The 13400-nt window shown below is 35.8% G+C and overlaps 1 protein-coding gene across 2 annotated transcripts in view; it reads left to right on the plus strand.

Moving 5' to 3' along the window:
- Positions 1–13400, plus strand: part of LEKR1 (leucine, glutamate and lysine rich 1) — a 112790-nt gene that overhangs the window by 50605 nt on the left and 48785 nt on the right. For both annotated transcript variants that reach the window (XM_032594680.1, XM_032594681.1), the window contains 3 exons: positions 930–1011; positions 10701–10778; positions 11114–11317. In XM_032594680.1, the coding sequence (XP_032450571.1) occupies positions 930–1011; positions 10701–10778; positions 11114–11317 (364 nt within the window). The remainder of the gene's footprint in view (positions 1–929; positions 1012–10700; positions 10779–11113; positions 11318–13400) is intronic.

The raw sequence follows: 13400 nt of genomic DNA on the forward strand, positions 1-13400 counted from the left end.
TTTAAGCTTTTCTTCATAAAACAAAGTTAAGAAGGCAGATTGAGGATATATAGAGAAATGTATGGATGCATAAAGATTTTAAAGTTTACTATTAAAAATATGTTATTAAAACATCTGAGCAGCTATAACATAGAAATTTTATAATTCCAGTGTGCTAAATTATCTTCTCCATAGAAACCAGTTAGTCCATTTGTGTCAGTGTGTTTTCTACCCTACTCAAAAAGAGTGCCGACAAGGGCTGTCATTGCATTGGGGGTTCAGATCATAGTTCCCACACACAGGCTAATGGCAAGACCCACTTCATGCAAGCCATTTATTCTTTCTGCTTTAGTTTCAGTTCTGCATCCACACACGTTAGACACTGCTGTGTGAATAATCTTCCTCAAATGCTGCTTGAATTCCCCAGACTATGGAAGCCAATTTCCTGCTTGTATATCTTGGCTTTGAAAGTCATTAAAATGCCTATTAGATGCTACCCAGAGTTAACAAATTCTTTACCGGGAGCAATGCACATGGTTTGTCTATTTCAGTTCTGCCAGGAGGCCTCAGTGATACTTCTCAGTTCCAGACCACAAAAGCAAGCTCAGGCAGTCAGGTGTTTCAGAGATGAGCCACATGATCACACCAACATATGTGTGTCAGCTACATACATTTCCTTTCAAAACATCAGTAAAATTTAGGCCATTGGGTGTTTGAAAATTAGCAAGATGATGGGGGCAGAAAGAGGCCAATAAATTGGCTCTGTCAAAAACTATTAATTCCGTGGGGTTTCAGAGAAGAGATGAGCTGCATACCCAGGCAAAGTGGAGTAAACAGCGGCAGTATGCTGCAGGAGCTGAGTGGCAATTCTCAAAGAATATGGTTTACACTATGAAAATATCTGGACATTTAGAATGTGCTAATCAGATGAATATATTGTGTCATTTCAGGTTTACAATGTCAAGTAGAGGCACTTGGTCTAAAACATCAGAAGGCAGTGACAGAGATTGACAACTATAAAGAAAAGCTCATGTAAGATGAACATTGAACAACCTGTAAAATTTTTAGAAAGATCCTCCCCCACACCTACCACGTGTTCTCTGTGACTCTTTGGCAGTAATTTAGTTGTGTGAGTGTGGTCTCCTGCTTTTCTCAGGTACTTTTCTGGCGTATGTTGTATATTAAAGGATCTGTAAATATTTTTAAATACATGAAATGTTTCTTTCCCTCAGTAAGAGACTTAACTTATTCTTGTATTAAAGGTTTCCCTGGTTGTTCAAACGTAACTTAATGTGAAATATTCTCTAACTTTTGTCTCTTCACATTCTCTCTCTCTTATCTATCCAGAAGAAACAACTTTTTTTTTTTAATTTTTTTTTTCAACGTTTATTTATTTTTGGGACAGAGAGAGACAGAGCATGAACGGGGGAGGGGCAGAGAGAGAGGGAGACACAGAATCAGAAACAGGCTCCAGGCTCCGAGCCATCAGCCCAGAGCCTGACGCGGGGCTCGAACTCACGGACCGCGAGATCGTGACCTGGCTGAAGTCGGACGCTTAACCGACTGCACCACCCAGGCGCCCCCAGAAGAAACAACTTTTAAGTTGTTTCTTAAAATTACCAATTTTAAGTTCAAAAAGATAGTATCTTGTGAAGAAGTATCTTTGAGTATCTTTGAAATGCTGGAGTACTTACACTTTATATAAATGAGAAAGAAAATATTGGAAAACAACTGATAAGAAAATGCCCTTGTAAAATATCCAGAGAACTAACTTTTTTAGAACAGAAGTTTCAAAAATTACTTTATGGTATAAATATCATACATCTATAATTATAGCACTAAGATAGAATTTGTGTAATCTTTGAAAAATAGATTTTGTTTTCTTTGTGGTATATAATCTGATAGCTCTGGTTTTCAGTTCCTATATTTTGGAAGAATGAATCTCGTAAGAAATATAAATATTTAGAATGCTTAGCAACCAACTGTTGTGTTCCCTATGAACTACTCCTAAGAACAATGTGTTTAATAAAATTCTTAGCAGCACAAGGAAGAACAAATTCGAAAATACCCTACCAAAGTGATGTATATGTGAATTATTTGTAGTAAAATAATTTGGTTTTGAAAAACAAGAAAAAGCAAATATTCAAGCTTTATAACACTGTGATTAATAGTACAGTAAATATAGTAGTTCTGCCATCTGTATATGATGGCTAGGGTTGAAGGAATGAGTGACAGGAGGTCCTTGGATGACTCACTGAGCCCAGGAAGCAACTTTCTGGATGAGAACAAGCATAAAAAAGAGAAGCAAGATGGTGATTGCAAAAAAGAAAGAAAGAAAGAAAGAAAGAAAGAAAGAAAGAAAGAAAGAAAGAAAGAAAGAAAGAAAGAAAGAAAGAAAGAAAGAAAAAGAAAGAAAGAAAGAATCGTTCTTCCCCACCCTCTAGTAACATTAGGAAGGGCTTTGGCCATATGGATGCCTCATGTGGAGGACAACCTACTCAGGCCACAGCTACTGTGTGACTTTGGCTTCTTGTAGCTCAGTAAGTGACGAAGGCACATTCCAGGAATAGAAAAGTTGGGCTCGTACCTAACTAAATTAAAAGGGAATTTATGGACCCATCAAGACTCAGCATATGGAACGGAGTCCTGGCAAGTTGGGAGAGAAGCTAACTACAGAAATAAGCATACTGAGGAAAAAGAATAAAGCTCATGGGTTGTGACATGAATTGATTTTTACTGGATAAATTGGCACAGAATTTTCTATATATATAAGGAACATTTCCATTTAATATTGACACATTGTTTGTGGTTTTTTTATTAATTATATTTTTAACATAATTTATAATGTAAGTGCTGAGAAATAAGAGTCAGAGTAGATTGGAGTTGGAGTGAGAAATACCACCTCACTAAAGTCCATCAAATAAATTACCTGGAGGAAATCACTATACAATTGCAGAAATGCTGATACTTTTGTTTCAGTTTCTAAAACTGATGCTTCCTGCTGATATAAGAACTTTTTTGTTTTAATTTGAGAGACAGAGAGAGAGAATGAGAGAGAGCACACAAGCAGGGGAGAGAGGCAGAAGGAGAGAGGGAAAGAATCTCAGGCACCACTCTTAGCATGGAGCCTGACACGAGACTTGATCCCACAACCCTGGGATCATGACCCAAGCAGAAACCAAGAGTCAGATGTTCAACCGATTAAGCCACCCAGGTGCCCCTATAAGAGCTTCTTAAAATTAGAAAATGGGCAGAGTATCCATTTTTAAAAAATTGAGTTATGAAAGAACTGCTTAAATGGCCCCAGTTGCGGGAGACCTTTCTTTATGCTGACTGTATCTGGCTTTTCCATCTCTACTCCATCTACCCTCCTTTACTATGAGGATAGAGTCAGGTGGGCATGTAGGATCAGAGCTAAGACTGTTCAGCTCAGAGCTCAGGAGGTGTCCAGAAGTCAAAAGAATTCACTCAAAATTTTCCATGTACAATTTGTTAATAAATTGGAGATTTACTATCTATATCCAAACCTTTTTGAACTTCCAAAAATTGGAGGTGCTGTGAAATAAAGTTTCTTTAAATTTTTAATCCTCTCTTTTGTGAGGGCTAGAAGTGGAGATCATTTTCACCTATCCAACTTAGGATATTTTTTTTGTTTCAAGATTTTTAAATGTTTGGATATCAGTTTTGTGGATTTTTACTTAAGGGAAAGAGGCAGTTTTTAAATGGATGAACTTACAAGTTCTTTTTTTCCTAAGATTTATAAGAAAATATTTTCCAAGGTTTGTAAGAACTTGTTATATATTTGAAAACAGATTTAATCAGTAAAGATGTTGAGCTACAAGTAACAAGAGGTAGAGTGGTTTCAGGTTTAGTCGATTGAGTGGCTAAATCATCTTGGATCTTGATGTTCTTTCTGTCTCCATCCTGCTGTCGTTAGCACTGGCTTCACTTCAAGCCTAAGTCCCTTGTGATTATGAGACGACTGCAGTTCCAGGTACCACATCCAAATGTAACCAGCCCAGAGGCAGGAAGGGCCTGTTTTTCTGGTGTCTCCTTAGAAGTGAGAAAAAAATTTTCCCAGAAGCCATCAAACAGCCCTCTCTTTACAGCTCTTTGGCTGAACCCTTTGCATACCCTCTCCTAAATAATCACTGGCAAGGGGAACAAGACTACCACAATTAGTTTAGACCAATCAAGATTTATCCTGAAAGAAGATGATAATGGGCTCTATGGCCAGGAAGAAAACTGTAGTCATGTCCAGAAGGTAGTCAGTAATGCTTGCTAAAGTGATAGAGTGTTAATGAAGCTTTAAAAGCTGATGACATGAGGAAGGCCAGGTGAACTTGATGACCAAGTTCAAGACATGAGGAAGGCCAGTTGTGGTGGACAGAATAATGGCTCCCGAAGATTTTCATGTCCTCATCTGTGAGCATGTTACTCTACATGACAAAAGGAACTTTGCACCTGTGATTAAATTAAGGCTTTTGAGAGAGGGAGATTATCCTAGATTATTCAGGCAAGCCAGATGTCATTGCAAAAGTCCTTATAAGAGGAAAACAAGATGGTCAAAGTCACAAAAGTAGATGTGAAGATGGAAGCAATATTTGAAATGTTGTGATTTGCAGGTAGACAAAGGGAGCAGAAGCCAAGGAAGTATGGTGGTGTCTAGAAGCTAGAAAAGTCAAGGACACAAATTTTCCCCTAAAACCACCAAAAGGAACACAGCCCTTGTGATGTCTTGATGTTAGGACTTCTTACCTGAAAACTGTAAGATAATCAGTTTGTGTTGTTTTAAACCACTAAGGTTGTGGCAATTTGTTATAGCAACAATAAGAAAATAATACACCAGTGTGTTCAGAGCCTAGTGAGGATTTTGGATTTATGTGGAGGGCAATGGGAAACTATTAGAAGATGTTTGGCAGGAGAGTGAACTGATGTGATTTGTTTTAAAAGGTGGACATGGCAGCTACCTGGAGAGAGGACTGGAGTGGGGGTACAAGAGTTATCAGTGAGACTAGGTGGGATGGCGCACGTTCACGCAAGTGAGAAGTGACTGGTTGACTGTAAGGCTATAGTGTGGAGATGGAGAGAAATATATGCCGGCTTAATCTGCCAGGATTTATTGCTGGAGTGGATGTGACTGGGGAGCAAGAGGACTGGGAAGGAAAGAATAAAGGGTGAGATTTGGGGAGTTTTCAACATTAGGGTAGACAATTGAGAGACAGGAGAGTGTAGTGACTAAGAGCCTAGACTCTGGATCCAGACTGCTTCCAGCATTACTACCTAGTAGTTATGTTACTTTGGGCATGTAATTTCTCTCTCTAGTCTCTTTTCTCAACTGTAACAAGGAAGTAAGGGCTGCCTTGAGGTAGCATGAGATACATAAGTGCTACCCTTTTAATATCACTATTGTGTTGGTATCGTTTGTTGAAGTGGAATAATCTGTAAAAGAAATAGATATGGGGTGAGGGAGATAAGAAAAACTATGCTTTTGATGTATTAGATTTGGAATGCTTTTCGGACGGCAAAGTGCAAGTATCAAGGAAACAGTTTGAGAATGGCTGTTTCATATGAAGCAGTGGAATGGTATGGAAACTTGCCTTTCAAATCAAGAAAAATATACAATAATTTCACCTTATTTCCTTTACGTTGATTGACGGGGGTAGCAGAAGCCTTTCTAAAGGCTTATTCAAAGCAGTTTAAGAGAAAGGATTAACAGAAGGAATGCAGTGTTTAAAGAGATGTAGGCTTTCTTTCTATTCCCTCCAATTCTCCCTCTCCCCATCCTAATGAGATGAAGAGAACAATTATGTTGTGAAGGATGGACTGTAGAAAGAATGGTTTAACTGGCATGGGGATGAGAGCTGATCATGGTGAGGGGAGTCCTTGGGATGGTAGGCTCCCTAGATTAATTGTCCACAGAGTTAGCAAAATAACCATTGAAAGAACTGCTATCCTTGCCTCTGGATTTGAAAAATTGTACGTGAGTCTGAACATAGAGTGAATCTCATGGTGGGGCTGCTGAACCTCAAAGAATTTTTTTTTTTTATTTTTTTTTTTATTTATTTTTTTTTTTAAATTTTTTTTTTTTTTCAACGTTTATTTTTTGGGACAGAGAGAGACAGAGCATGAATGGGGGAGGGGCAGAGAGAGAGAGAGACACAGAATCGGAAACAGGCTCCAGGCTCTGAGCCATCAGCCCAGAGCCTGACGCGGGGCTCGAACTCACGGACCGCAAGATCGTGACCTGGCTGAAGTCGGACGCTTAACCGACTGCGCCACCCAGGCGCCCCCAAAGAATTTTTTAAAGTTTTAATTTTTAATTCCAATTAGTTAACATAGAGTGTTACATTAGTTTTAGGTGTAGATACGGTGATTCAGCACTTCCATACATTACCCTGTGCTCAAAGCATTTTTTAAAGAAACATTTTTGTTTTATTTCAAAGCAAATATATAAAACTTGGAAAAGACAGGAATATACAAAAACGAAAATCATAGTTGTATTTTGATAAATCCTTATAGTCCTTTTTTCTAAGGACTTTTTCTTAAAGTCTACTTTTTCTAAGTAATGTATATTTTTAACATGTTTTCATTTAGTGATATACCCATATACCCATGTCATTACACAATACATTTGTAGAGAACTATTTTTTTATAATTTTTCATTTATTTATTTATTTATTTATTTATTTATTTATTTAGAGCGCACGTGTGAGCAGGGGAGGGGCAGAGAGAGAGAAGGAGAGAGAGAATCCTAAGCAGGCTCAGTGCTGTCAGCACAGAGCCCAACATGGGGCTCCATCTCCCAAACCATCGTGACCTGAGCCAAAATCAAGAGTTGGGCACTTAACCAACTGAGCGACCCAGGCACCCCACATTTATAGATAACTATGAAATGGCTGTATAGTATTCCAATCTATGGATGAATTATAACTTGCTTACTAAGCTTTTGTTTTTTAGAATTTCTAAATTTTTCATTTTTATAAATAGGGTACTTTGAAATTCATATAGGTAAATCTTTCTACTCACATGTATTTCCTTTGGATAATTTTGCTTGAATCAAACTTAAATAATGTTAAGGCTTTTAATGCTTAATGATTCATTGCCTTCCAATAAGATTATACTAATTTTATTCTCAGCAGTGTTTGTAAATAACCATTTCATACCCACTAGCTCATAGTGGGTATAATAACTTTAAAAAATACTAGTTTGATGAAAAATTGTACTCCTGCATATTCTACTCTGTGTTCTTTCCTTTGTGACTCACCTGGTCATAATCTTTGCCCACTTTCTAATGGCATGTCAATCTTTTCCTTATTCTTTCTTTTCTAATGTTTTACTCAGAAATAACTTCAAACTTAACAAAAAGTTATAAACATAATGGTATTACAAAGAGGACCCAAATGACCTTTATCCAGATTAACATTTTAACCCATTTGCTTTCTTCCTCACCTTTCCTTGCCCCCCTTCCTTCTCTCTCTCTCTCTCTACACACACACACACACACACACACACACACACACACACACACAGTTGTCTTTCCTGAACCATTTGAGGATAAATTACATACAACATGACCCTTTACCTCTAAATACTTCAGTCTGCCTTTCCAGCCTCACTTTCAGTGATACTTTACATAAGGACAGTTATCCCGTGTCATAAATTTACATACTTTAATCTACCACCCATATTCTAATTTTATTAGTTGGTCTTTATAGCATTTTCTCCTCTAGTACAAGACCAGGTAGAGTCAACCTATTTGGCATGTCTCTTGAACCTCCTTAATTCTGGAATATTTCTAGTCTATCTTTGTCTTTTTATGACGCTGACATTTTTTTTGAAGAATGCAGAACCTGTCAAACTTTTTTTAAATAAAAAATTTTCATTTACATTGGTGTAATGTTTCCTCTTGATTGGATTAAAAATATGTACTCTCAGCCAGAAAACGACATATGTGGGGAGGTGTCCTTCTCAGGGTATGAACGTCTGCCTGCTCCTCATTTGGTGATGTTAATTTTGATCACCTGGTGAAGGTATTGCTCACTTTGTTCAGTGTATTATTCCTGGGTTTTTTTGTTCCCTTCCAGTTAGTAAGTGTCTATAAGAGACATCTTAAATACATATACTCTCCTCCTCACCAAAATGTATCCCTAGATGTAGCATCCATTAATGACTTTTGCCTTATCTAAACTTTACCACAGTGATTTCTAAATGATGATTTTTCTGACTCCAGCCATCCCTCTCCATTTATTAGTCCTCAGCATCCTATTTTAAACAAGAGCCTCTCTTCTTATTATTAATATATTTATTTATTCATTCATTCATTTTTTCAATGGTTTATAATTTATTACTGTACTTAATTATTTTGATACACACATTGTCTAGGCTTAGCCAGTAGGAGCCCCTTCAAGCTGCCTCCTGTGACAATGGAACCTGGTTTCATCATCTTTTATGAGCACTTCCTTACCTTGTGGCATAACAAGATATTTCAGATATACTTACTCTGCTCCAGCCTTGGAATCAGCCATTCTCTGAGTAGCCCTCTTTCCTTTGTATAGGAATGGCCTTAGAGACCAAGATGTAAGTTCTGAGTACGCTCATATGCTCATGTGCTGCTTGATTCTGGTAATGATTTCATGGCCTTAACACATATGTCAGACATATCAAAGTATATGCACTTAATTGTATGTCAATACAATACCTTAATCTAGTTTTCAAAAAACAGGTAATAAAGGAAATAAAATGTTTTAAAAAGACATTTTTACAAAAGAAAAAGTAAAACTAAAATATAGTGCTCAAAGATAAAACTTGGGTAATAAAACTCTAAAGAAAATCAAAGTGATTACCACAAAATTCATGAAAATGGATATTTTGGGTTTTTTTTTTTCATTTTTTTTTCAACGTTTATTTATTTTTGGGACAGAGAGAGACAGAGCATGAACGGGGGAGGGGCAGAGAGAGAGGGAGACACAGAATCGGAAACAGGCTCCAGGCTCTGAGCCATCAGCCCAGAGCCTGGCGCGGGGCTCGAACTCACGGACCGCGAGATCGTGACCTGGCTGAAGTCGGACGCTTAACCGACTGCGCCACCCAGGCGCCCCGAAAATGGATATTTTGGAGAGGAGGGAGTTAGCTATGATTGGGACCAGGGACATGAATAGCTTAAGTCAGGTTTTATGTTTTTACGTGAATGGTAGTTATAGGAGTTTTCTCCTTGTAACAATTCATTATGTAATCATTTCATGCAGTTCTCTATTGCTTATAATTGTATCATATTTATAATAAAAGTGGTTTAAAAATAAATTAATGTTGTTCATGTTCATGATACAAACAATTACTTACTAGAAATTAAAGTCACTCTGCAAGTAGGGCAAACTTATTGACAATCTAACAAACATACTTCATTGTACAGTTTATAGGCTATTTTAAGGTACATTCAGATAATGACTTATTAATAAGCAGCCTACACAAACTTAAACTGGGATATTACTCTTTCTTAATATATTAACTTTTTGAGTATTGTTATAAAAGCCAATTATATAAAATGAAGACATATGTTTATTTCCATTTTGGAATTTCCATTTGGTTCATTTTAATGGTTTGTTTTTCTGCTGAGATTTATCATCTTTTCACTAATTAGAGTGGATTTTTCTTTATGTCTTTAAGCAGAGTTGTGACTGCTCTTTGAAAAATCCCTGCCTGCTAATTTCAGTATCTGGGTCATCTCAGAGGTAGTCCCTATTAACTGTCTTTTCTCCTGGGAATAGGTCATGCTTTTCTATTTCTTCCTGCATTGAGTAATTTTCATTATATTCGGGACATTCTGAATATTATGTTATAGAAATTCTAGATTCTGTTATATTTCTCCAAATACTATTATTGGTGGGAGTAGGAGTAGCGTTGCTTTAAAGCAGGCAGTTAATTTGATTGGCTTTAGACTGTAAACTCTGTCTCTAGGGCAACAGCTCAAATCTCTAATTTTTTTTTTATCTTAGGCTGCTTGGAGTCTGCCCTGTGCATTTTTAGTTCAGGGCTCAGCCAGAGGTGTGGGTAGTGTCTTTATGCAGTATTGGGACTCTCTGTCTTTGGCTGTCTCCTATTTTGATTCACTCCTAACTTTCTAGCAATTATGGTTGACCCTAACACTGTACTCTCCTTCTTTAGGCCAGATTGAGTGTGTTTTCTATCAGAATGTCAGTTCCTCTGCATGGTGCAGACTGGGGACTCAGGTTTGAAAATCTGACCCCCATGCTGTCACCTCATTCAAGGTGTCAACTTCCCTCCAGAATCTTCTTGCTTTTGTTCACTTTTCAATGCTTTCAAATAGGGGCTTTTCTTTTTAATGTTGTCCAAAGCTTAGACTTTTTATTTATGTGCAGATCAGTCTGATAGGAGCCTACTTAGCAATTATAGCAGTGGCCTGAATGTTTATTTCTTTAAAGAAATAATAATATAAATATGCTAAGAAATTTCTTTTTACGGATAAATAAAATGATATAGAAAAACATATTGTTGGACTACAAGTAATTTTTTTGGCAAAGAAAAAAAAACCCCTTAACTATATATTTCTAACTTCAAGGAAGTATGCATATATAACCACAAATATGATATAAAGATAATAAGAAAAGTAATAAAGGAAAAACATGTTTTTTAAAAAGGGAAACATTTATACTTGAACTATTTTGAAATAAAATATTTGAACTTCTTTCATATTATTTTAGGAATAAATCTAATGAAGCTGATGACTGTCAAAGAGAACTTAGAAAACTGAAGTTTGAATCCATTATTTCTGAGTCACGGTATACACTGCAAATTTTAAATTAATATTTTTAGTAATTAAATTTGAAATCATGTTTTAAATAACATTTTATTTGAAATGTACTTAGTTTTTCTTATTGTATTATTTACACATTGAGTACCTAATTTAAGTTTATAATATCTTGAAGTTCATTGATTTTGCCTCTTTCTAGATGGGAAAGTTTTAATCCCACAGAACTCTCCATTTTCTTAGTGTGAAAAAAAAAATTTTAAGTTAAAATTATAGTCTTTAGTTTCAAATGAAATTTTCATATATCTTTGATAAACATAAAAATATAGTGTCTAATGTGTATTTTTTTTTCCTATTCCATTTTAGGCATACCAGATTGCTTAAAGAGAAAGAGGATTCTTTAATGGCTTGTCAACAAATATATAAAACTTTACAGGAAGAACTGACTGCGAAAGAAAGACAAGAAGAAGACATAAAAAGAAGAATTAACTTTGCAGAAAATGAACTACAGATAACCAAAACTCTTCTGCATCAGACAAAGGAAGAGGTTGTAACGCTGAAAAGTGAAAGGTGCAGTCAACAATAATTTCTTCCAAAAATATTTTGTTTAAGTCAATGTTCCACATATATTTGAAATATCAAAGTCTTACATATACTAATAACAGTAGAATCACAGGATTAAAGAAATATTTCACATGAAAGGCCATCACATCCAACCACCTCCTTTAGTGATTAAACTAAAGCCCCAATTGGTAAAGAACATGCTTAAAGTCATGTAGCTAGTGAAAATAGAGATGGAATCCACATTGTATTTAGTGTTAGATTTTTATTGAAAAGAATCAATGTGTGAAAAGACCATGTATGATACTTATACTACCGAATTTCACCTGGACCAATAATTGGTGGATTCTATCACTTTGCGACAGAGAAACATCTTTTTGTATCACTTTTTCCTTTTATTAGCTCCTACTTTTCTTCTCTGTTATTTACCAGTACCTCTTCTTGAGGGCTCTCCACAAAGATAACTCTGGTGTTCAAGTAGTGAAGGGATAGTAAAAAGCATGTTCATTTAGTCATCCTAGATATTGTTGCTCAGTTAATTTGTCTTTAAATTAACCTTATTTGTATTTCGTATCTCAACCCTGCTTTCTTTCTTTCTTTTTGTTTTTATTTGCCTGGTATGTCTGTACTCATTCTTTTTGAATTCTTTTGTTTTAAATGTATATCTGATAATATAACATACATTTTGGGGCTTTATTTTATTAGGTTTTATCAAATATGGAAGTCTAATGGGAGATATTATCCCATTTACATTTATTGATATAACTATTATATTCCAAAAGAACACAAGTTCCATAAGGGCAAGAATTTTTGTCTTGTATTATTCTCTGTGCACAAAAGGCAAAATTGGCTGTTTGTTTTCCATTCTTCCTATAATTTTTTTGGTTTATTTTTTGTTTTGCTAATTTCATTTTATGCATATTGGATTTCTAACTTAGAAGATTTATAATTTTGTTGTTGTTGTTGTTTTTTACAAGGATAGCTATTTGCCCCCAGAGGAAGAGTCTGGGAGTGGCTAGCAAGCAGCTTAGAATTAAGTTAATTGTCTCAGAACTTTCTCATTAACTCTTTGCCCTGGGTCCTATCTGTCTCTACTTCAGGCTAGGAGGAGTCTGTCCAGTTCACAGGGGAATAATTCTTATCTCTGGTCCATCCCAGGATAAGATGAACACCTGCAGCGCTGATTGCTACCCAGCATTTCTTCCTGATTCAACCATACCAATAATCTGCTTCTTGCAAATATCATATACCTTATAGTTAAACGACTCTTCATTCCACCTCACCACCTCTACCATTTCACAATTACATAGTCGCTCAGCCCATAGCATATTAGAAGCAGCAATTTCATAAGCAGGGAATTTGTAAGAGCCAGGTTTACTAATAACAAGAAGGAATGGCAGCTGAAAGATTGACCATGCATAGAAGAGAAAAAAAACTATAAATGCAAACTAAAACTTTAAAAGCATTGCAATTTGACCCAATATACGATAGAAACAACCCTACACACATTTGTAACTGTTTCTATATTTATACATGGGTTTATAACTGATGACCATCGTGATAACCGTGAGTGATAAAGATAAAAATCAGCCATATACTCTACTTAAAAAGTACAGAATCATATATCCTAAGATACCATGAAATAAATAAAAAATGTTTAAATCTTATGTTCATAACTTTGGTTATCTGAATAATTTTCTTATATCCCTGTATCATCTAAAATACCCCATTTCTAATGATGTCCAATTAATTAGATTTCATTGTTTATCTGAATGACTGCTATCTTCTTTATAGTGGTCATTGAAAAGTCCCTGTCTTTGTTCAGACGTCTCTGGAACACTTTTCTGAGGATTGACTTAAGTGCAAATATTTTAGAATATTCTCTGTATGATATATCTTTGCCCTTTAGGGATGAATTTGATTTTTTAAAACCATATCAGTAGGTTCAGTGAAAGCAAGTTGAGTGACTATGGAGGGAAAATCTGGGAAATACCATGTAGGATCAAAATTAAATTTTTTTTCTATGCTTACTAAATTATCTCTGGCTGCAATTTGAAGAAGGCAGTCTTATGAATGTTTTGAGGATTGACGG

Source organism: Lynx canadensis, chromosome C2 (genome assembly GCF_007474595.2).
Source record: "Lynx canadensis isolate LIC74 chromosome C2, mLynCan4.pri.v2, whole genome shotgun sequence".
Taxonomy (NCBI): Eukaryota; Metazoa; Chordata; class Mammalia; order Carnivora; family Felidae; genus Lynx; species Lynx canadensis.